Source organism: Pocillopora verrucosa, chromosome 4 (genome assembly GCF_036669915.1).
Source record: "Pocillopora verrucosa isolate sample1 chromosome 4, ASM3666991v2, whole genome shotgun sequence".
Classification (NCBI taxonomy): Eukaryota; Metazoa; Cnidaria; class Anthozoa; order Scleractinia; family Pocilloporidae; genus Pocillopora; species Pocillopora verrucosa.
The window spans coordinates 18,510,044-18,526,774 of record NC_089315.1 but is presented as its reverse complement, the minus strand read 5'-3'; the positions used below and the strand labels follow the sequence as shown (position 1 = coordinate 18,526,774).

Below are 16,731 nucleotides of genomic sequence, written 5' to 3'. Positions count from 1 at the left end.
CAATGGTTTATCAGGCAAGTTTATACTTGACGTTGTTGTTTCTTTTTATACCTAAAATCTTACATTGTATCAAGACTTGGACAAACTGATAGACTCGAATGATATCCATATTTTGATCACTTTATTAGCAACTTATCTACACTTCAAAATAATGACATATCATGTTGCCAAAACTTTGTATTAACACATTAAAGAAAAATATTTGCAAAGGTTTATGTAGGCATTCTGACTTCAACGAGTCAAGTGATGTTGTCACATAAGTATTTAACCGGAACAGTATACGTGCCGTTTCACTTTCCAATACTAAGTGACATCCTTACATCAGATAAGTCAAATCACTCAACAAATATAGAAAGTATAGAGTGGTTTGGTTAACATGATAAGATCAAGACGGACATATTTTTCTCTGTTATTGCGAGTATTGTCTTGTCGTATGATTTTGTATTTCTATCAAACCACGTTATTTTAGCACAATAAAAAAATTATGCACTTCGCAGGAAATTACTCAAAATATTGAGACGTTGACGATACACATGCAATTTTAATTCTTAAAGGCATAGATGTTCGGATGATAAGTTATATTTTGTCTACTTCGCAAGGGATTTTCGGGACATCACCCAATGCGGCGGCAGATGAGATCAAGTCATTTGTTTTATCTTTTTAATTTTTAATGTCCCTCATTCTGTTCACTCGCACAATGCTCTCAACATCGCTGATCCTAGCAGTATGCAGGACACGTGACGCGTATAAGCTTAGTTAGTAACGTTACCATAGTTCTCAGTAGCTTGTAAAACATTCTCAATATAGACTCAGGTTTATTGCTTGTTCCAGCTCGTTGAATGACGAAAGAGGCTAAGTTATGGCAGAACAACGACTTACAAGGAGGATGAAACGATCTTACAAGGAGGAACATAGAGTGTGCTACGTAAAAAAACGTGAAACCACTCAACACGTAAACGCCTGTTTCATTTCTGTGATTATTTTTACTGAATGAAGGGCAAACAACGACTTACAAGGAGGAACGAGTGCTACGTAAACGTCAGGTTTTGATTATTTTTCACTCGATGTTTGTTCATGAGCCTTGAACGTGCCTGTAAGGGATGGAACAGAAGTAAATATTGATTCTAAACCGAATCTCTCTTGAATCACGTGACAGTCATACATACTTTCGTTTCTAATCAGATTTATGATGGCGCTATCGGCTGGGTTTTACCGAGCGTTTGGATTCTTTCAAGTTTCTTTGGTCTTTCTTGGATCCGGTCTTGCTTACGCTGAAAATAATCCCTTACCACGATTTCCAGTTGGCGATCCACGAAACTGTCCTCTCACAAACGGAGTTTATCGCTTCGAGGTTCTTCCGGGAGGCGGCTGGGACAACCTAAGAAATGTTCATATGGGCGCGTGTTTCAGTGATGAATTACTCCAAGTGCAAGACTTCAGACGACGGCAAGTATCTCATTCCCGATGATGTGATCCTGTATCCTATCAAGGAGAGCAAAGTGCATGTATTTGCTGAAATGTACGATCACTGGCACAACTATTCGTCCACCACAACGAAGTCTATCAATGCTGAAGGAAAATTTGGTTTTGGAAGCGTAAGTGGTTCGTTTTCTTCTGAGTTCGAATCAGTGAAGAAACATCAAGTGAAGATAAGACTGTAACCACTCGAGCACAACTACGCCATGTTTTTATACACGGCGAAACTCCAGCCCGATTCCCCTCTACAGGCACCGTTCAAGTCGCGTTTGCTCGAGATCGCTTCTCACTTACACCATAACAATACTGCTTATGCAAATTTTTCTCGCGCAAGTATTGGTTCGAGATTTCGGAACGCATTATGTTACAAGCGTCAAGGCCGGAGCAGCCCTGGCTAAAGTGGATCACTTGACAAAGAAATTCGTAGCTGACTTCAGTGAAGATAAAAGTAAGATCACAGCAGCCGCGAGTGCATCTTTTTCGGGGTGTTTGGAGCCAGTGCTAGCTATACTCAGACAACTGACAAAAAAGTCTTGGATGAATACAAACAAAACATCGCTTATTCCACAGTATATACATTTGGAGGACCTCCATTCAGGGTGAATTTTACCATCAATAAATGGGAAGACCAACTATTGGACGAACTGGTTGCAATTGATCGGTCAGGTGACCCTCTTCATTTTGCAATTACACCCGGAAGTGTACCAGAACTGTCCGAAGAACTGGTCTTCAAACTAGCCAACGTTGTCCAAAAAGCTATTAAGCAGTACTATAAGCACAATACCATTAAAGGTTGCACCAAAGTGGACTCTCCGAACTTCAGCTTTCAGGCCAACCTCGACGATGGATCTTGCGAGAGCCCAACCAATAACTACACGTTTGGGGGCGTTTATCAAACGTGTCAATGTGAGGGCTCTCCATCCAGTAATCCTTGTGGGTCCTTTCTCCAGAAGAACCCTCTCACGGCCGACTACTCTTGTAGTAGTGGTTATGAACCAGTCATGGTACATCAAGGTCGCACACCCGATAGCTGCTATACTGAGTGCCACGGATGGTGGATTTTTAAAAGCTGCGACAGCTATTGCGGATTCGCCAGCTACGACACCTACTGGTGTGTTGCGAAGGGTTCGGTACCTCGTAATACAGGGTATCTCTTTGGGGGACTCTACAGCAATGTGTTAAAGAACCCAGTCACACAACATCACAGCTGTCCAATGAAGTTTTACGCCTTACGCTTCGGAGCCACCATGCAAGTTTGTGTGAGCGATGACTACGAGCTAGGCCTCCCGCAGTCGGTCCCTTTTGGTGGCTTCTTCAGTTGTAATACTGGTAATCCTCTCTCTGCAAAGAAAGCAGCGGACAGTGCTAAAGGATCAAACGGTATGTCTCCTTCTTTTCCCCTTTTACACCCTTGCATTGGTGGCATATTTTCCCTTCTCTCTCCGAGACATTTCCTATGTTAACGACTAAGAGAAATTATTTAACGGTCAAGAGGTTCTTTGATAAATGATTATTTCTTTTCTATTCGTGACCTTGGTGTTTGAATAAGGATTGAGACTGTGAAGAGAAATTAGATACTTATCACTGTTAGAGGTTGAAGGATTACATTGAAATAGACCCTTAAGCTTAATGGTTTCATTTTTTCTTCCTTTTTTTTGCCTTGATTGCTAGAAATTCTTAAAACTAAAATTGCCTGATTGTTTTAAGATCAGCAGGTGCATTCGATTCTTATTTTCTCGTGGTTACGATTTTGGAATAGTTGTGCTATCTGAGTCCCGGGATCTCTCAATGTATCATTTTGTTGCAATTTTATCTGGAAGCAACTTTATAAAGCTTTAGCGGCATAGAGCATTTAACTGCCAAATGAAAGTGGAGCTCGACTTTCTGGTTTCAATTTGGCAAACTGTCCGTAAAGAAATAAAGCAACATAGGTAGTAGATGTTGACACTCGGAATCCGCTACATATGGGAAACGCTTGTTGGCATCTAGCGATACACCTTGATAAGATAATACTGAAAGAGATTTTACACGAAATTTCTTTATCAGGCGCTTAAGCGAACGATCGAGGAACAAAGCCAAAATCTATCTATCTCGGGTTCTCTCTATTTCGCTGCAAAGCCTGAACACGACTTAGCCATTGTCATTCATCTCCGCCCCTGCTGCGGGGAGGCCAAACCAATACCTTGAGACCTTACCATTCGCGTTCCACCATCCCAGTTAATCTCGCTCATATCTGAATTAGAACTGTGTTTTCTATTATCGAACACAACGAGACAGTTTGAGACAGTGATTAAATCTTCCTTCATTCGTTTGCTTATCCGTTTTGTCTTTTGCTACTTTGCAGGTCACTCAGGCTTGGAGTTGTTTGTGAAACAGTCGGTCCGTCTGTGTGGCCTAAAACCTGTCCAATAGGTTATTCTCAACATTTGGGAGCCATTGAAGAAGACTGTGAGATCAACTTCTGCGTGAAGTCCAATATATTCAACAGCCAGGGATTTCCTATCATCAAAAGACCTCCTTACTCGAACGCGCCCAAAATTTACAAATACACCGTGCCCTTGCTTGTGGTTAACAATGACACCGGACAAATTTGGTCAAAACGATCCAACTAAACGCTTTGGGTTTTGGCCACTAAAAGGTGAGTGACGGGAATGTCATTCTCTGAGCAGAGTCAGTACTGAGTAGAATACTACATGGTGGAAACCTATTGTCAATGACAGTTAAAGCCATCATCAGAGTAAAGTGAGGGGTCGTTTGCTAGTCGAATGACTGCACAGTTTCCTCTGTGTTATCATTAGTTTACCTCGAGACAACAACCTCGGGTAGAGTTCGTCAATTTCGATCTCAACGGTTAGTAAAGTTAGGTCGTTCAGATCATTGGTTATATCCATGTTCCGAGAGGAGAGGGGGGGGGGGGTTCGGAAGATTTTTAGGGGATCACAATGTTTTAAGGGGAAACTGCGAGGGGATCAGTAGTTTCTAGCAGAGTTTATAAGGGGGGGGGGGGGGGGGAATAGAAAATTGACTGCCAGTGAGGGGAAGGGGATCATGAGAATACTGCAAAGCCTCACGGGAAGATCATCTGAATTTTATCATGACGCAACCAAAATCCTCGTTCCCCCCCCCCCCCCCTCTCACTCTCCCTCTATGTCCCTAAGCTTGTTGACCAACCAACGAACAGAATAATAACAAATCAAGAGACAAGGAAACTAAATTTATTAGCACAGCTAAATGAACTGACTGTCCCTATTATTCCAACGAGCTGGATCTTCTCAGGGAATTAATAAACCATTTCTCGTATCTCTTTCGCATCCAGCTCTGTTGCTGAGCTTGCAGCCGAAACCAACCCAGATGGTCCTGCGCATGAAAACGTGAAATCTACCACTCATGGCAAACAAACGTCTTCCTCACAGAGTTCCCGTGATGCCGAGGGTGCCGGGGCCATGGCTGGTATTACATTCGGCGTGACAGCATTGCTGATCGCAGTCATGGTCATTGGCTGGCGTCGCCATAAGACCATTCAAAGAGAGAGCAGCGGTTTGATGGAGCCATTGATTCCCACTGAGTGCGACGCAGTTAATGAGCAAGGAAGCCTACGAATTTGAATTACCCAGGAACTTTTTTCTTTTTTCCCAAACTTAACAAACGTAGATAGGAAGGCCATTCAAAGAGAAACGTAGATAGGAAATTTGATAATAACTTGTTGTCTCTATAAGCGTTTTTGAAGTTGATCTTTTGTCTCAGTTTTTCCCGTAAATTCGTTTTTGAAGTGACATTGTTTTCCGCACTTGTTCTAATGTAAGTGAAATGGAAGAATTAACCCTAATTTTTGAGGCGCAGACAATGTAAGCACAGGAGGTTTTGTTTGACAGAGTACTGTTACACCTGTTTACACGATGATGTTGAGTGTCGCTAAGCCAAAACCAAAATTATCAGAACTACCAATCAGAAGGAAGAAAAATACTCTAAGAGCCAATGAGAACTTAAATTAAAGATCACCGAATTACCTCAAGCGCGGGAAAACGCGAGCGACTGAGTCGTGAATTGGTTATAATTTTAATCTTGTTGGTCGAGTTTTCTGCAACAACTACAGATCGAAGAAGAACAAAATCAAAGCAATCTTGGATTATAACACTCAATTGAAAATTTTCTCCATATTGTGTCGCACAAACAGTGGATTATTAAGTTGTGCTCTCTAAATACTTATATAGAACTCTGTTGATTTCGGTATAATCTTAAAAGTTATTCTGCCTTTTCAGTAGTCGGTTTAGAGAAGTTATTTTGCATTGAATCACGTTGAAAAACAATGAATAGACGAATAAATACATAAATAGATATTCAGAGAAATTATACTGACGTTAGAATTCGGATATAAACAAGGAGAGGAACTTTCAAACCTGACCATTGGATTTTCTTACGCTCCAAATGAGTTTCTTATGGCCTGCAAGTTTCTAATCTCGTTCCCAGAGGTCAGGCTTCCCCCAATCCCTTGCGAGCCGGAAACGCCGAAGATTGCATGTATCAAAAGAAAGAGGGTGTCCAATAATTAGACTTATAGTAAGTATCCCACGTAAAAGTTATATGCCGTAGGGTTTTATAATTTTAAGGGTTGTTAAGCCTCGTGAAGCTGTCAGCAAATATTTTTCAGGGCTGTAATATAAGGAAGATAACAAGGACACGATACTCATTTTCAAAGTAAATAAAGTAGTTGGGGCGTTCTGGGAAGGGAGGGAAAGTTCCTCTGGTTGGGCAACTGTCACGTACCTTTTGAAGGCGGTCGACCCATCTTTATACCCACCCTGTGGCTCTGCCGACCTTTGGTTGCCTAAACTGTGCAAGGCTCTCGGTTTGTAGAAACGAATGAAAAAGGAGCGCCCATCCCAGAAAACCGGAAACCCGTCACCGTGTAAACATGTCCAACGTGCGCTGCAGGGTTCTGCGAGAGAGATGACAGGTAGTCGCCGTATGTATCCTTTATCAAATTGGTTATATGAGTTGTGAATTTGACCATAATTGGCTTTAAAAAAATTGCAAACATAAACCGCAGTTTCTGTCACTTCGAACAAGAAAAATTGACTTTTTCGTTGAGTAAAAGACCCATTTCGCAAAAATAAATTTTCGCAGAAAGTGCGTGAACGATTTATATGCACTCATTGTGATACACCCAGAAGAGTAGGCAAACGAATCAAAATATCATTGACTCCATAATGCGCAAAATATTCGAAAATTATAAAAGATATTTTATAAAAACACTGTAATCAAGTCACGTTTTGTACGAACGGCAAACTAGTTGTTTTAACGTCGCAAACAACACACCTACGGCTGGAATTTACGGGGAACGGCTACCGGAAGTAGGTAAACACGCATTCAAACTTCCGCCCGCTGTCGTAGACATCCGCCGTCCTCGGATCTTAAGGTCCCCTAAAACCCGCTTAAGTATTTTGTCTTTGGCGGGCACGACGGGACTCATCCCAGCTTCCCGTCCTGGTATCCTAAGGTCCCTAGTAGTGTTGTATGTGACGTCAAAACGAAGTGTCTAAAACATGAGTAAGTTTCTCTATTTTAAGGTCATTTCAAATGGATTTATCGTATTTTTTCAATATATGATGAGCTGTCAACATTTTTCCTAGTTTGTGACAAATGTGAATGGTTATAGAACTCATTTAAAGGCGAAAACTGACCTAAGTTTCTTTCTCCTTCAAAACAGCTCCAAAAGTTCGTGACTGAAATAAGCTTAAATTGAGACGAGTTCAAAGGAAATAGTCCAGTAGGTTGTTTTCGGTTCATATTCTTAATGAATATTAAAACTAAACTAGGAATTTTAATTTAGATAATTTACCCGAGTTTGTTTAAGGAAAAAATCACTGAAGCTAGATATTATTGTGGTTTTTCAAATCAAACGTGGAGTGGACCGAGGAACATGACAATTGCTTGTGTCAAGAAATTTTAGTACTTGAATACTTTAAGTACAAAAAAGTAAGCATTTCTAGAAGCAAAATCTAGGAAAAATGGCAAACAATCTGAACGGCCTTAAACTTCCTCGATTCAAAGTCAGTAACCGTGCTTTTAGAGAAAAATACACATTGCTGAGTGAGAAATTTAAAGCAAAGATAAAAGACGAAGAGAAGGCAAGTGGAATTGAACGTGATTTGAGTGAGGTGGAAAAGGCTCTGGAAGAAATAGCCGAAAGAGAAGCTGCAGCTGAAGACACCGTAGAAAACGATAAGAAGAAAGCTGACAACGCAAAAGCAGCGGAAATGAGAAACAGAGCACTAGAAAGCCGGAGCGGAACACAGAAAAGGCAGCGAAACGAAGAGGAGGAGAAAGTAAAGCCAAAGTAAAAAGGTCGTAGAAGTGGAGGTGACGCAATTGCATATTTGCGCGAAAAAAATGATCTTGTTTAGAAGTGGAAAGAAGAAGAATTTCAGCTGCAAAACCAGCGAGTTGATGTTGAGGGTAAACGGGAAGATCGATCAAGAAAACTACATCAGCATATGATAAAAGTCTTGGTGGAACAGACTAAGCAGCAGCAAGAGCAGATGCAAAGTTTCAGCAGATGTTTACCTTAATGCAACAAAAGCAGTCTCAAATAATTATGAAGCTTCTAGAAAAACAAAATTAACTTGGCTTGGTTTTGCACGATGATGTTCATAATATGTTTGATTTTGGTTGTGAATACTTCAATGGTTTATCAGGCAAGTTTATACTTGACGTTGTTGTTTCTTTTTATACCTAAAATCTTAAATTGTATCAAGACTTGGACAAACTGATAGACTCGAATGATATCCATATTTTGATCACTTTATTAGCAACTTATCTACACTTCAAAATAATGACATATCATGTTGCCAAAACTTTGTATTAACACATTAAAGAAAAATATTTGCAAAGGTTTATGTAGGCATTCTGACTTCAACGAGTCAAGTGATTTTGTCACATAAATATTTAACCGGAACAGTATACGTGCCGTTTCACTTTCCAATACTAAGTGACATCCTTACATCAGATAAGTCAAATCACTCAACAAATATAGAAAAGTATAGAGTGGTTTGGTTAACATGATAAGATCAAGACGGACATATTTTTCTCTGTTATTGCGAGTATTGTCTTGTCGTATGATTTTGTATTTCTATCAAACCACGTTATTTTAGCAGAATAAAATTATGCACTTCGCAGGAAATTACTCAAAATATTGAGACGTTGACGATACACATACAATTTTAATTCTTAAAGGCATAGATGTTCGGATGATAAGTTATATTTTGTCTACTTCGCAAGGGATTTTCGGGACATCACCCAATGCTGGGGCAGATGAGATCAAGTTATTTGTTTTATCTTTTTAATTTTTAATGTCCCTCATTCTGTTCACTCGCACAATGCTCTCAACATCGCTGATCCTGGCAGTATGCAGGACACGTGACGCGTATAAGCTTAGTAACTAGTAACGTTACCATAGCCGTTCTCAGTAGCTTGTAAAACATTCTCAATATAGCCTCAGGTTTATTGCTCTGTTCCACGCTCGTTGCAAGACGAAAGAGGCTAAGTTATGCTATTTGCAGATTGTTTTGACGCACGTGGATGTTGGACGAATAGCACACCCGCCAAGATGAAAACGATCTTAATTATTCATGTTCAATAAAAAAATTTCCATATTTTAGTTCCCCGAAACGCATAAATATAGAACCACTCAACAAGATAAACGCTTGTTTCTTTCTCTTCATACAATTATTTACCAGTAGAAAAACTCAATGAAGGCAAATAACGACTTACAAGGAGGAACATAGAGTGTGCTACGTAAACGTCCTTACATGTTCAGGTTTGATTTGTGTGATTATTTTTACTTGTAAGACTCGACGTTTGTTCATGAGCCTTGAACGCGCTTGTAAGGGATTGAACAGAAGTATATATTGATTCGAAACCGAAATCTCTCTTGGATCAAGTGACCATCATACATACTTTCATTTCTAATCAGATTTATGATGGCGCTATTGGCTGGGTTTTATCTAGCGTTTGGATTGTTTCAAGTTTCTTTGGTCTTCCTTGGATCCAGTCTTGCTTACGCTGAAAATAATTCTTCACCACGATTTCCAGTTGGCGATCCACGAAACTGTCCTCTCACAAACGGAGTTTATCGCTTCGAGGTTCTTCCGGGAAGCGGCTGGGACAACTTAAGAAATGTTCATATGGGCGCTGTTTCAGTGATGAATTACTCCAAATGTAAGACTTCAGACGACGGCAAGTATCTCATTCCCGATGATGTGATCCTGTATCCTATCAAGGAGAGCAAAGTGCATGTATTTGCTGAAATGTACGATCACTGGCACAACTATTCGTCCACCACAACCAAGTCTATCAATGCGGAAGCTTCGGGAAAATTTGGTTTTGGAAGCATAAGTGGTTCGTTTTCTTCTGAGTTCAAATCAGTGAAGAAACATCAAGTGGAAGATAAGGCTGTAACCACTCGAGCACAACTACGCCATGTTTTATACACGGCGAAACTCCAGCCCGATACCCCTCTACAGGCACCGTTCAAGTCCCGTTTGCTCGAGATCGCATCTCACTTACAGCATAACAATACTGCTTATGCAAATTTTCTCGCGCAGGTTTTGGTTCGAGATTTCGGAACGCATTATGTTACAAGCGTCAAGGCCGGAGCAGCCCTGGCTAAAGTGGATCACTTGACAAAGAAATTCGTTGCTGATTTCAGTAAAGATAAAAGTAAGATTACAGCTGCCGCGAGTGCATCTTTTTTCGGGGCGTTTGGAGCTAGTGCTAGCTATACTCAGACAACTGACAAAAAAGTTTTGGATGAATACACACAGAACATCGCTTATTCCACAGTATATACATTCGGAGGACCTCCATTCAGGGTGAATTTTACCATCAACAAATGGGAAGACCAACTATTGGACGAACTGGTTGCAGTTGATCGGTCAGGTGACCCTCTTCATTTTGCAATTACACCTGGAAGTATACCAGAATTGTCCGAAGAACTGGTCTTCAAACTAGCCAACGTTGTCGAAAAAGCCATTAAACAGTACTATGAGCACAATACCATTAAAGGATGCACCAAAATGGACTCTCCGAACTTCAGCTTTCAGGCCAACCTCGACGATGGATCTTGCGAGAGCCCAACCAATAACTACACCTTCGGGGGCGTTTATCAAACGTGCCAATGTGAGGGCTTTCCATTCAGTTATCCTTGTAGATCTTTTCTCCAGAAGAACCCTCTCACGGCTGACTACTCTTGTAGTATTGGTTATAAACCAGTCATGGTACATCAAGGTCGCACACTCGAAAGCTGCTATCGTGAGTGCCTTAGAAGGGAGTTTTTTTTTAAAAGCTGCGTCACTTATTGCGGATTCGCCAGCTGCGACACCTACTGGTGTGTTGCGGAAGGTTCGGTGCCCAGTAATACAGGGTATCTCTTTGGTGGACTCTACAGCAATGTGTCAAAGAACCCAGTCACACAAGATCACAGCTGTCCAGATAGGTTTTACGCCTTGCGCTTTGGAGCCACCATGCAAGTTTGTTTGAGCGATGACTACGAGCTAGGCTTCCAGCAGTCGGTCCCCTTTGGTGGCTTCTTCAGTTGTAATACTGGTAATCCTCTCGGTGTAAAGAAAGCTGCGGACAGTGCCAAAGGATCAAACGGTATGTTCTCCCTTTCCCTTATATACCTTACATTGGTAGGCATGTTCTCTCTCCTTTTTCAAGACATTTCCTATTTTAACGACGGAGAGGAGAAATTGTTTAACGAAATTGTTTAACGGTCAAGAGCTTCTTTGATAAATGATTATTCCTTCTAAATTCGTGACATTAGTGTTTGATTCAGGGGTGAGAATGTGAAGAGAAATTAATTAGATAATTAAGATTATTAGAGGTTGAAGGGTTACATTGAAATAGACCCTTCAAGCTTAATGGTTTCATTTCTTCCTTTTTTTATTTTTTTTCGCTTTTTATAGAAGTATTTTTTTATCCTAATTAATAGCTAGAAATTTCAAAAATTCAGAAACGCCTGATTGTTTTAAGATCAGCAGGCGCATTCGATTCTTGCTTTCTCGTTGTTGCGATTTTGAAATAGTTGTGCCTCTCAATGTATCATTTTGTTTTGCAAATTTATCTGAAAGGGACTCTAAAAAGCTTAAGTGACATAGAGCATTTAACTGCATAACGAATTTAGAGCTTAACTTTTCACTTTTCAATTACCGCTCGGCCAACCTACAACTCATCAACAATTTACAGCTTTTGTTTTCAAATGCAGGTATGACTTTTTATTTCGCTTTTCTGCGAAAACATGTTTCCTTTGAAACTTTATGCCATCCAAGTAATTTTCGGGTTTCGAATTGTGTTGCGTTACCTGTTTCTTACGACTATGAAGAAATTTTGTAAGTCGTGGCTCGGTGTTCACCGATAAGTTTTTTTTTCTTCTAGCTCGGTATAAACGTATGACATTCCTTTCAACCTTTCAAATGTGGATGAATGGTTAGGAAATATGACTACGTTCATGAGAACAAAAACAAATATGAGCGAAATTGTTTTGTGCACTTTCGAATCGCATAGACTCAGTAGCCATCGCGTGCCGAAAGACAAACTATCCATGTAAAAAATAAAGCAACAGCGGAAGTAAACGTTGACACTCAGAACCGGCTACATATGGAAATTGCTTGTTGACATCTAGTGATACATTGTGATAAGATCATAATGAAAGAGATTTGACACAAAATTTCTTTATCAGGCGCTCAAGCGAAGATCGAGGAACAAAGCCAAAATCTATCTCGGATTCTTTCTCCTTCGCTGTAAAGCATGAACACGACTCAGTCATTGTTATTCATCTCCGCCCCTACTGCGGGGTGGCGAAACCAATACCTTAAGACCTTACCATTGTCGTTCCACCATATCCTATCATCGAACTCAGCGAGACAGGTTGAGACAACGGTCAAATCTTCCTTCATTCGTTTGCTTATCCGTTTTGTCTTTTGCTACTTTGCAGGTCACTCAGGCTTGGCATTGTTCGTGAAACAGTCTGGTCCATCTGTATGGCCAAAAACCTGTCCAATAGGTTATTCTCAACATTTGGGAGCCATTGAAGAAGACTGTGAGATCAACTTCTGCGTGAAGTCCAACATATTCAACAGCCAGGGATTTCCCATCATCAAAAGACCTCCTTACTCGAATGCGCCCAAAATTTACAAATACACCGTGCCCTTGCTTGTGGTTAACAATGACACCGGACATATTTGGTTTAAACGATCCAACTCACCACATTGGGTTTTGGCCACTAGAAGGTGAGTGAAGGGAATGTCATTCTCTGAGCAGAGTCGGTACTGAGTAGAATATTGCAGGGTTGAAACCTGAAAGTAAGAGTTGATCTTGTAATAAGATTTTCCAGGTGAGGGAAGCACTAAAACGAACGCTCGTCAGTGAAAATAAAAGCTATCATTACAGTAAAGTGAAGGGTCGTTTGCCAGTCAAATGACTGCACAGGTTCCTCCCAGGGAATTAACAAACTATTCCTCTTATCTCTTTCGCATTCAGCTCTGTCGCTGAATTCGTAGCCGAAACCAACCTAGATGGTCCTGCAATAATAGGTATGGATCCCGCGCATGAAAACTTGAAAAAAGGCAAAGGAAAGTCTTCCTCACAGAGTTCCCGTGATGCCATGGGTGCCGGGGCCGCGGCTGGTATTACATTCGGCGTGACAGCATTGGCAGGATTGTTGATCGCAGTCATGGTCATTGGCTGGCGTCGCCATAAGATCATTCAAAGAGAGAGCAGCGGTTTATTGGAGCCATTGAATCCCACTGGGTACGGCGCCGTAAAAGAGGAAGGAAGCCCACAAGTTTGAATTATGCAGGAACTTTAAATTGTCTTAAAACTAACAAATGATAAGATAAGATAAGATACTTTATTAACCACCATTGCAGCCATAGGCTGAATTACGGGATATTTACAAATACTAATAATAACATAAGAGAGAATAAGAAAAATTATCTACATCTTATAGACATGGCTAAAAATAAAACTGTTCTTCAAACGCTCGGTTTTACATAGGGGGAGAGTGAAATCACTTTTGCGTCTCAGTGCATATTTACAACTCTTCCTTTGGGGGAGGAGGCTATGGAGATTGTGGGTGGGGTTACAGACGATCTCGTCAAACAGATCGATTGAAATCTTTTCTCTCCTTTCATGAATTTTCGGTAGGCCAACTGTTTCTAGTGCTACACTATATGAAAGGTCAGGATAGATGATTCTGAATGCCCTTCTTTGGATCCGTTCCAAATCTTCACTGATATAGTTTGGTAGAGAATGATGGAATACAGGACTTGCGTATTCCAGGACGGGCCTAATACATGTCACATAGAATTGCACCAGTTCACTTGGTGCCACTCCAGATCTCTTGAGTTGACGTAAAAAGTAGAGACGAGAGGTGTGCATGTTCCACTTTAAATCATGGCTAATGGTCACGCCTAGCAATTTGGCACTGGTGACTGATTCAAGGGGTTTGCCATTTAGAACTAGGGGTTCGAAATCGTGGTTACTGTTGGAAAAGCCAATTCGAAGTTCTTTGCACTTGGCCTCATTCAGTTGGAACCCATCGAGACTCGCTTGTCTCGAAAGGTCATCCACAGCTTCTTGGAGTTTGCTCTTATTAGCCTTTGTAACTATTTCGGAACAAGATGTATCATCCACGTATTTCCACATGTCAACTGGTGTGTCCAAGTCATTAATCATGACAAGAAATAACCAGGGGCCCAGTTTGTTCCCTGGGGGACACCGGATGGCACAGAGCGCCATTCAGAGTGACAATCCTGAGCAAGTTTAACTGTTTGTTTCCGGTCCATCAAGAAGTCAACAATCCAACCTTTGACTTGATTCGGAATATCATATGTTGTTAGTTTTTGAACAAGAACACTGTGATCGATAAGGTCAAAGGCCTTACGGAAATCGACTAGGACTACTCTTGCCGTGGCACCATTTCCGTCGGTGTTAACAAGCCAATTATGCGTCATATTGACCAAGGCATGTGTAGTAGACGATTTGGGAATAGTTCCAAATTGTCGAGGGTCGATTCTTTGTAACACAGCAGGTTTAACGTATTTCTCAACAATGTGATCTTCAGCGAGCTTAGACAGGATAGGCGTGAGGGAAATCAGACGGAGGTGCTTGTTAATGTCATTAATAGGCCTTTGTTTTGGCACCGGGACAAATTCAGCCTCTTTCCAAGAAGGCGGAAGGCGGGATTCGTAGAACGAGGAGTTGAGGATCGCAGAGACTGGACCCGCCAAGACATCAGCGTTTTCCTTTAATAATCATGCCGGGATACCGTCTGGCCCATGTGCTTTCGAGGGGTTGAGCGCAGATAGTTTCATAAAAGTTGAAAACTCCGATATCATATTTACGGCATGATCTTCGTTGTTGGCTTGTGGTGGGTCAAAAGGATTGTGGATAAGAGGCTCAAAAATCTGCATTGGGGTCAGGAACGCTGAATTGATGTAATTTGCCAGAACACCTGGTGAAAAACCTAGGTGTTGCAGTAATTTGCTGGTGTTGGCTCGCGTTTCTGAGGCAGGTGACATGCCGCTGAGCTTTTTCACCTCTTTCCACCACACGGATGGCTTACACTCCCTCAAATGGCTAACCTTTGCTTCGTAGTACTTTGCCCGGCAGATCTTACGCTCACGATTCACGCAATTTCTGAGCATTCGAAAGGTATCCATATTTCCTTTTGCAAGGGCACATTGGCGTCGTTTGATCAGGTTCTTGAGTTTGCCATTCAACCACGGAGGCTCGCTTCGATGAATAGATTTGGATCGCGGGGGAGAAATAAAGTCTAGGCCCGTCTTAACGATATTTTCAAATAGTGACACTTCTCCGCGCAGGTCTCCACGGTGTCAAGGAGGCGTGGTTTGTCAACAATTTCGAGGTAAATTTGTATTGCGTGTCTTTTACTAGGTCTCAAATCCTTCGAGATAATTGTTTCCTTTGATTGCGATGGTTTTGCTCGAAGCTTGGGCTGGATCTCCACTGAACTGTGATCCGAAAGGCCAACTTTAGGTCGCTCGATGGCTTTATCATAGAACTCCTTCATGTTGGCTAGAATACGATCCAAAAAACTTTTCCCATTGGTCGGAAAGTGAACAATTTGTTTCAGATTGAAATTAGATTTAAGAGTCGTTTCGTTTAGGTGGTTTAAATCGCCGACAAGAAGGATTCCACTGTTTGGATGTTGAGACTCAATTGATGTAAGGCAATTTAATAAATAATCTTGCATTTTCGAGTCAGGAGCTGACGGTGGATGGTATATAACTCCAGATATAATGCTAGAAAAGCCTCTAGGGAGTCGAGTTGGTCGCAGCTTTGCCCACAGGACTTCAAAATCAAAGACCGGATTCTCGTCGACCTCGGAAAAATCGAGAACTAAAAAAGGGATGGATTCCTTGATGTACATACACACTCCGCCGTGAGTGGCCTCCTTTCTGTCCCGTCTGATGATATTATAACCATTTATTGCATGACTCCAGATAATAACTTAGTGTCTCTTAAAACGTTTTTGAAGTTGACATTTTCTCGCGCTTTGTTCCGTAAATTCGTTTTCTGATAATTGTGTTTTTCAAGTGACATTGTTACCAGCGCTTGTTCTGTTTAAATTGTGATGGAAGAAATAACCCTAATTTCAGAGGCACAGAGAGTGTAAATAAAGGATGTTTCGTTTGACAGAGTACGGTTACACCTGTTTACACAATGATGTTGAGTGTCGCTAAACCAAAACCAAAGTAATCACAACTTCTAATCAGAAGAAAGAAAAATACTTTAAGAGCCAATGAGAATTCAAAGTAAAAACCACCGAACTGCTAAAAGCGCGGGAAAACGCGAGCGACTAAATGGTAAATTGGTTTTAGTTTTGATCTGATTGGTCAAGAGAGTAGTGTGAGTTTTCTGCACCAATCACGGATCTAAGTAGAGCAAAAACAAAGCAAGCCTGGATTACTTTCAACTCCTGCTTGTCGTGTCGGACAAACACTGGATCATTGTGTTGTACTCTCAAACTACTTAACTAAAACTGTGTTGTTCACGGTATAATCCTAAAAGCTATTCTGCCTTTTCAGTAGTCGGTTTGAGAAGTTATTTTGCATTGAATCACATTGAAAAACAATGAATAAACGAATAAATACATTTATAACATGGCTGGTAAATTTGTCTAATCAAATTCAATTGCGCGAGCGTGCTTCATATTCCTATTGTGCACGCTCA

At 41.0% G+C, this 16,731-nt stretch overlaps 1 protein-coding gene and 3 pseudogenes across 1 annotated transcript; 3 read left to right on the top strand and 1 right to left on the bottom strand.

The window, feature by feature from the left end:
* Positions 1–1,161: 1,161 nt before the first annotated feature.
* On the top strand, positions 1,162–5,788 carry LOC136280589 (macrophage-expressed gene 1 protein-like; annotated as a pseudogene).
* A 600-nt stretch (positions 5,789–6,388) lies between these two features.
* On the top strand, positions 6,389–8,098 carry LOC131778124 (uncharacterized; annotated as a pseudogene).
* Positions 8,099–9,158: 1,060 nt separating this feature from the next.
* LOC136280588 (macrophage-expressed gene 1 protein-like) lies at positions 9,159–16,662 on the top strand. The gene is made up of 5 exons (XM_066166102.1): positions 9,159–9,292; positions 9,449–11,130; positions 12,470–12,764; positions 13,015–13,365; positions 15,996–16,662. The coding sequence occupies exons 1-4, from the start codon at positions 9,285–9,287 to the stop codon at positions 13,322–13,324; spliced, it is 2,295 nt and encodes a 764-aa protein (XP_066022199.1). The 5' UTR covers positions 9,159–9,284; the 3' UTR covers positions 13,325–13,365; positions 15,996–16,662.
* Positions 13,471–15,568, bottom strand: LOC136280344 (uncharacterized; annotated as a pseudogene).
* Positions 16,663–16,731: the final 69 nt, after the last annotated feature.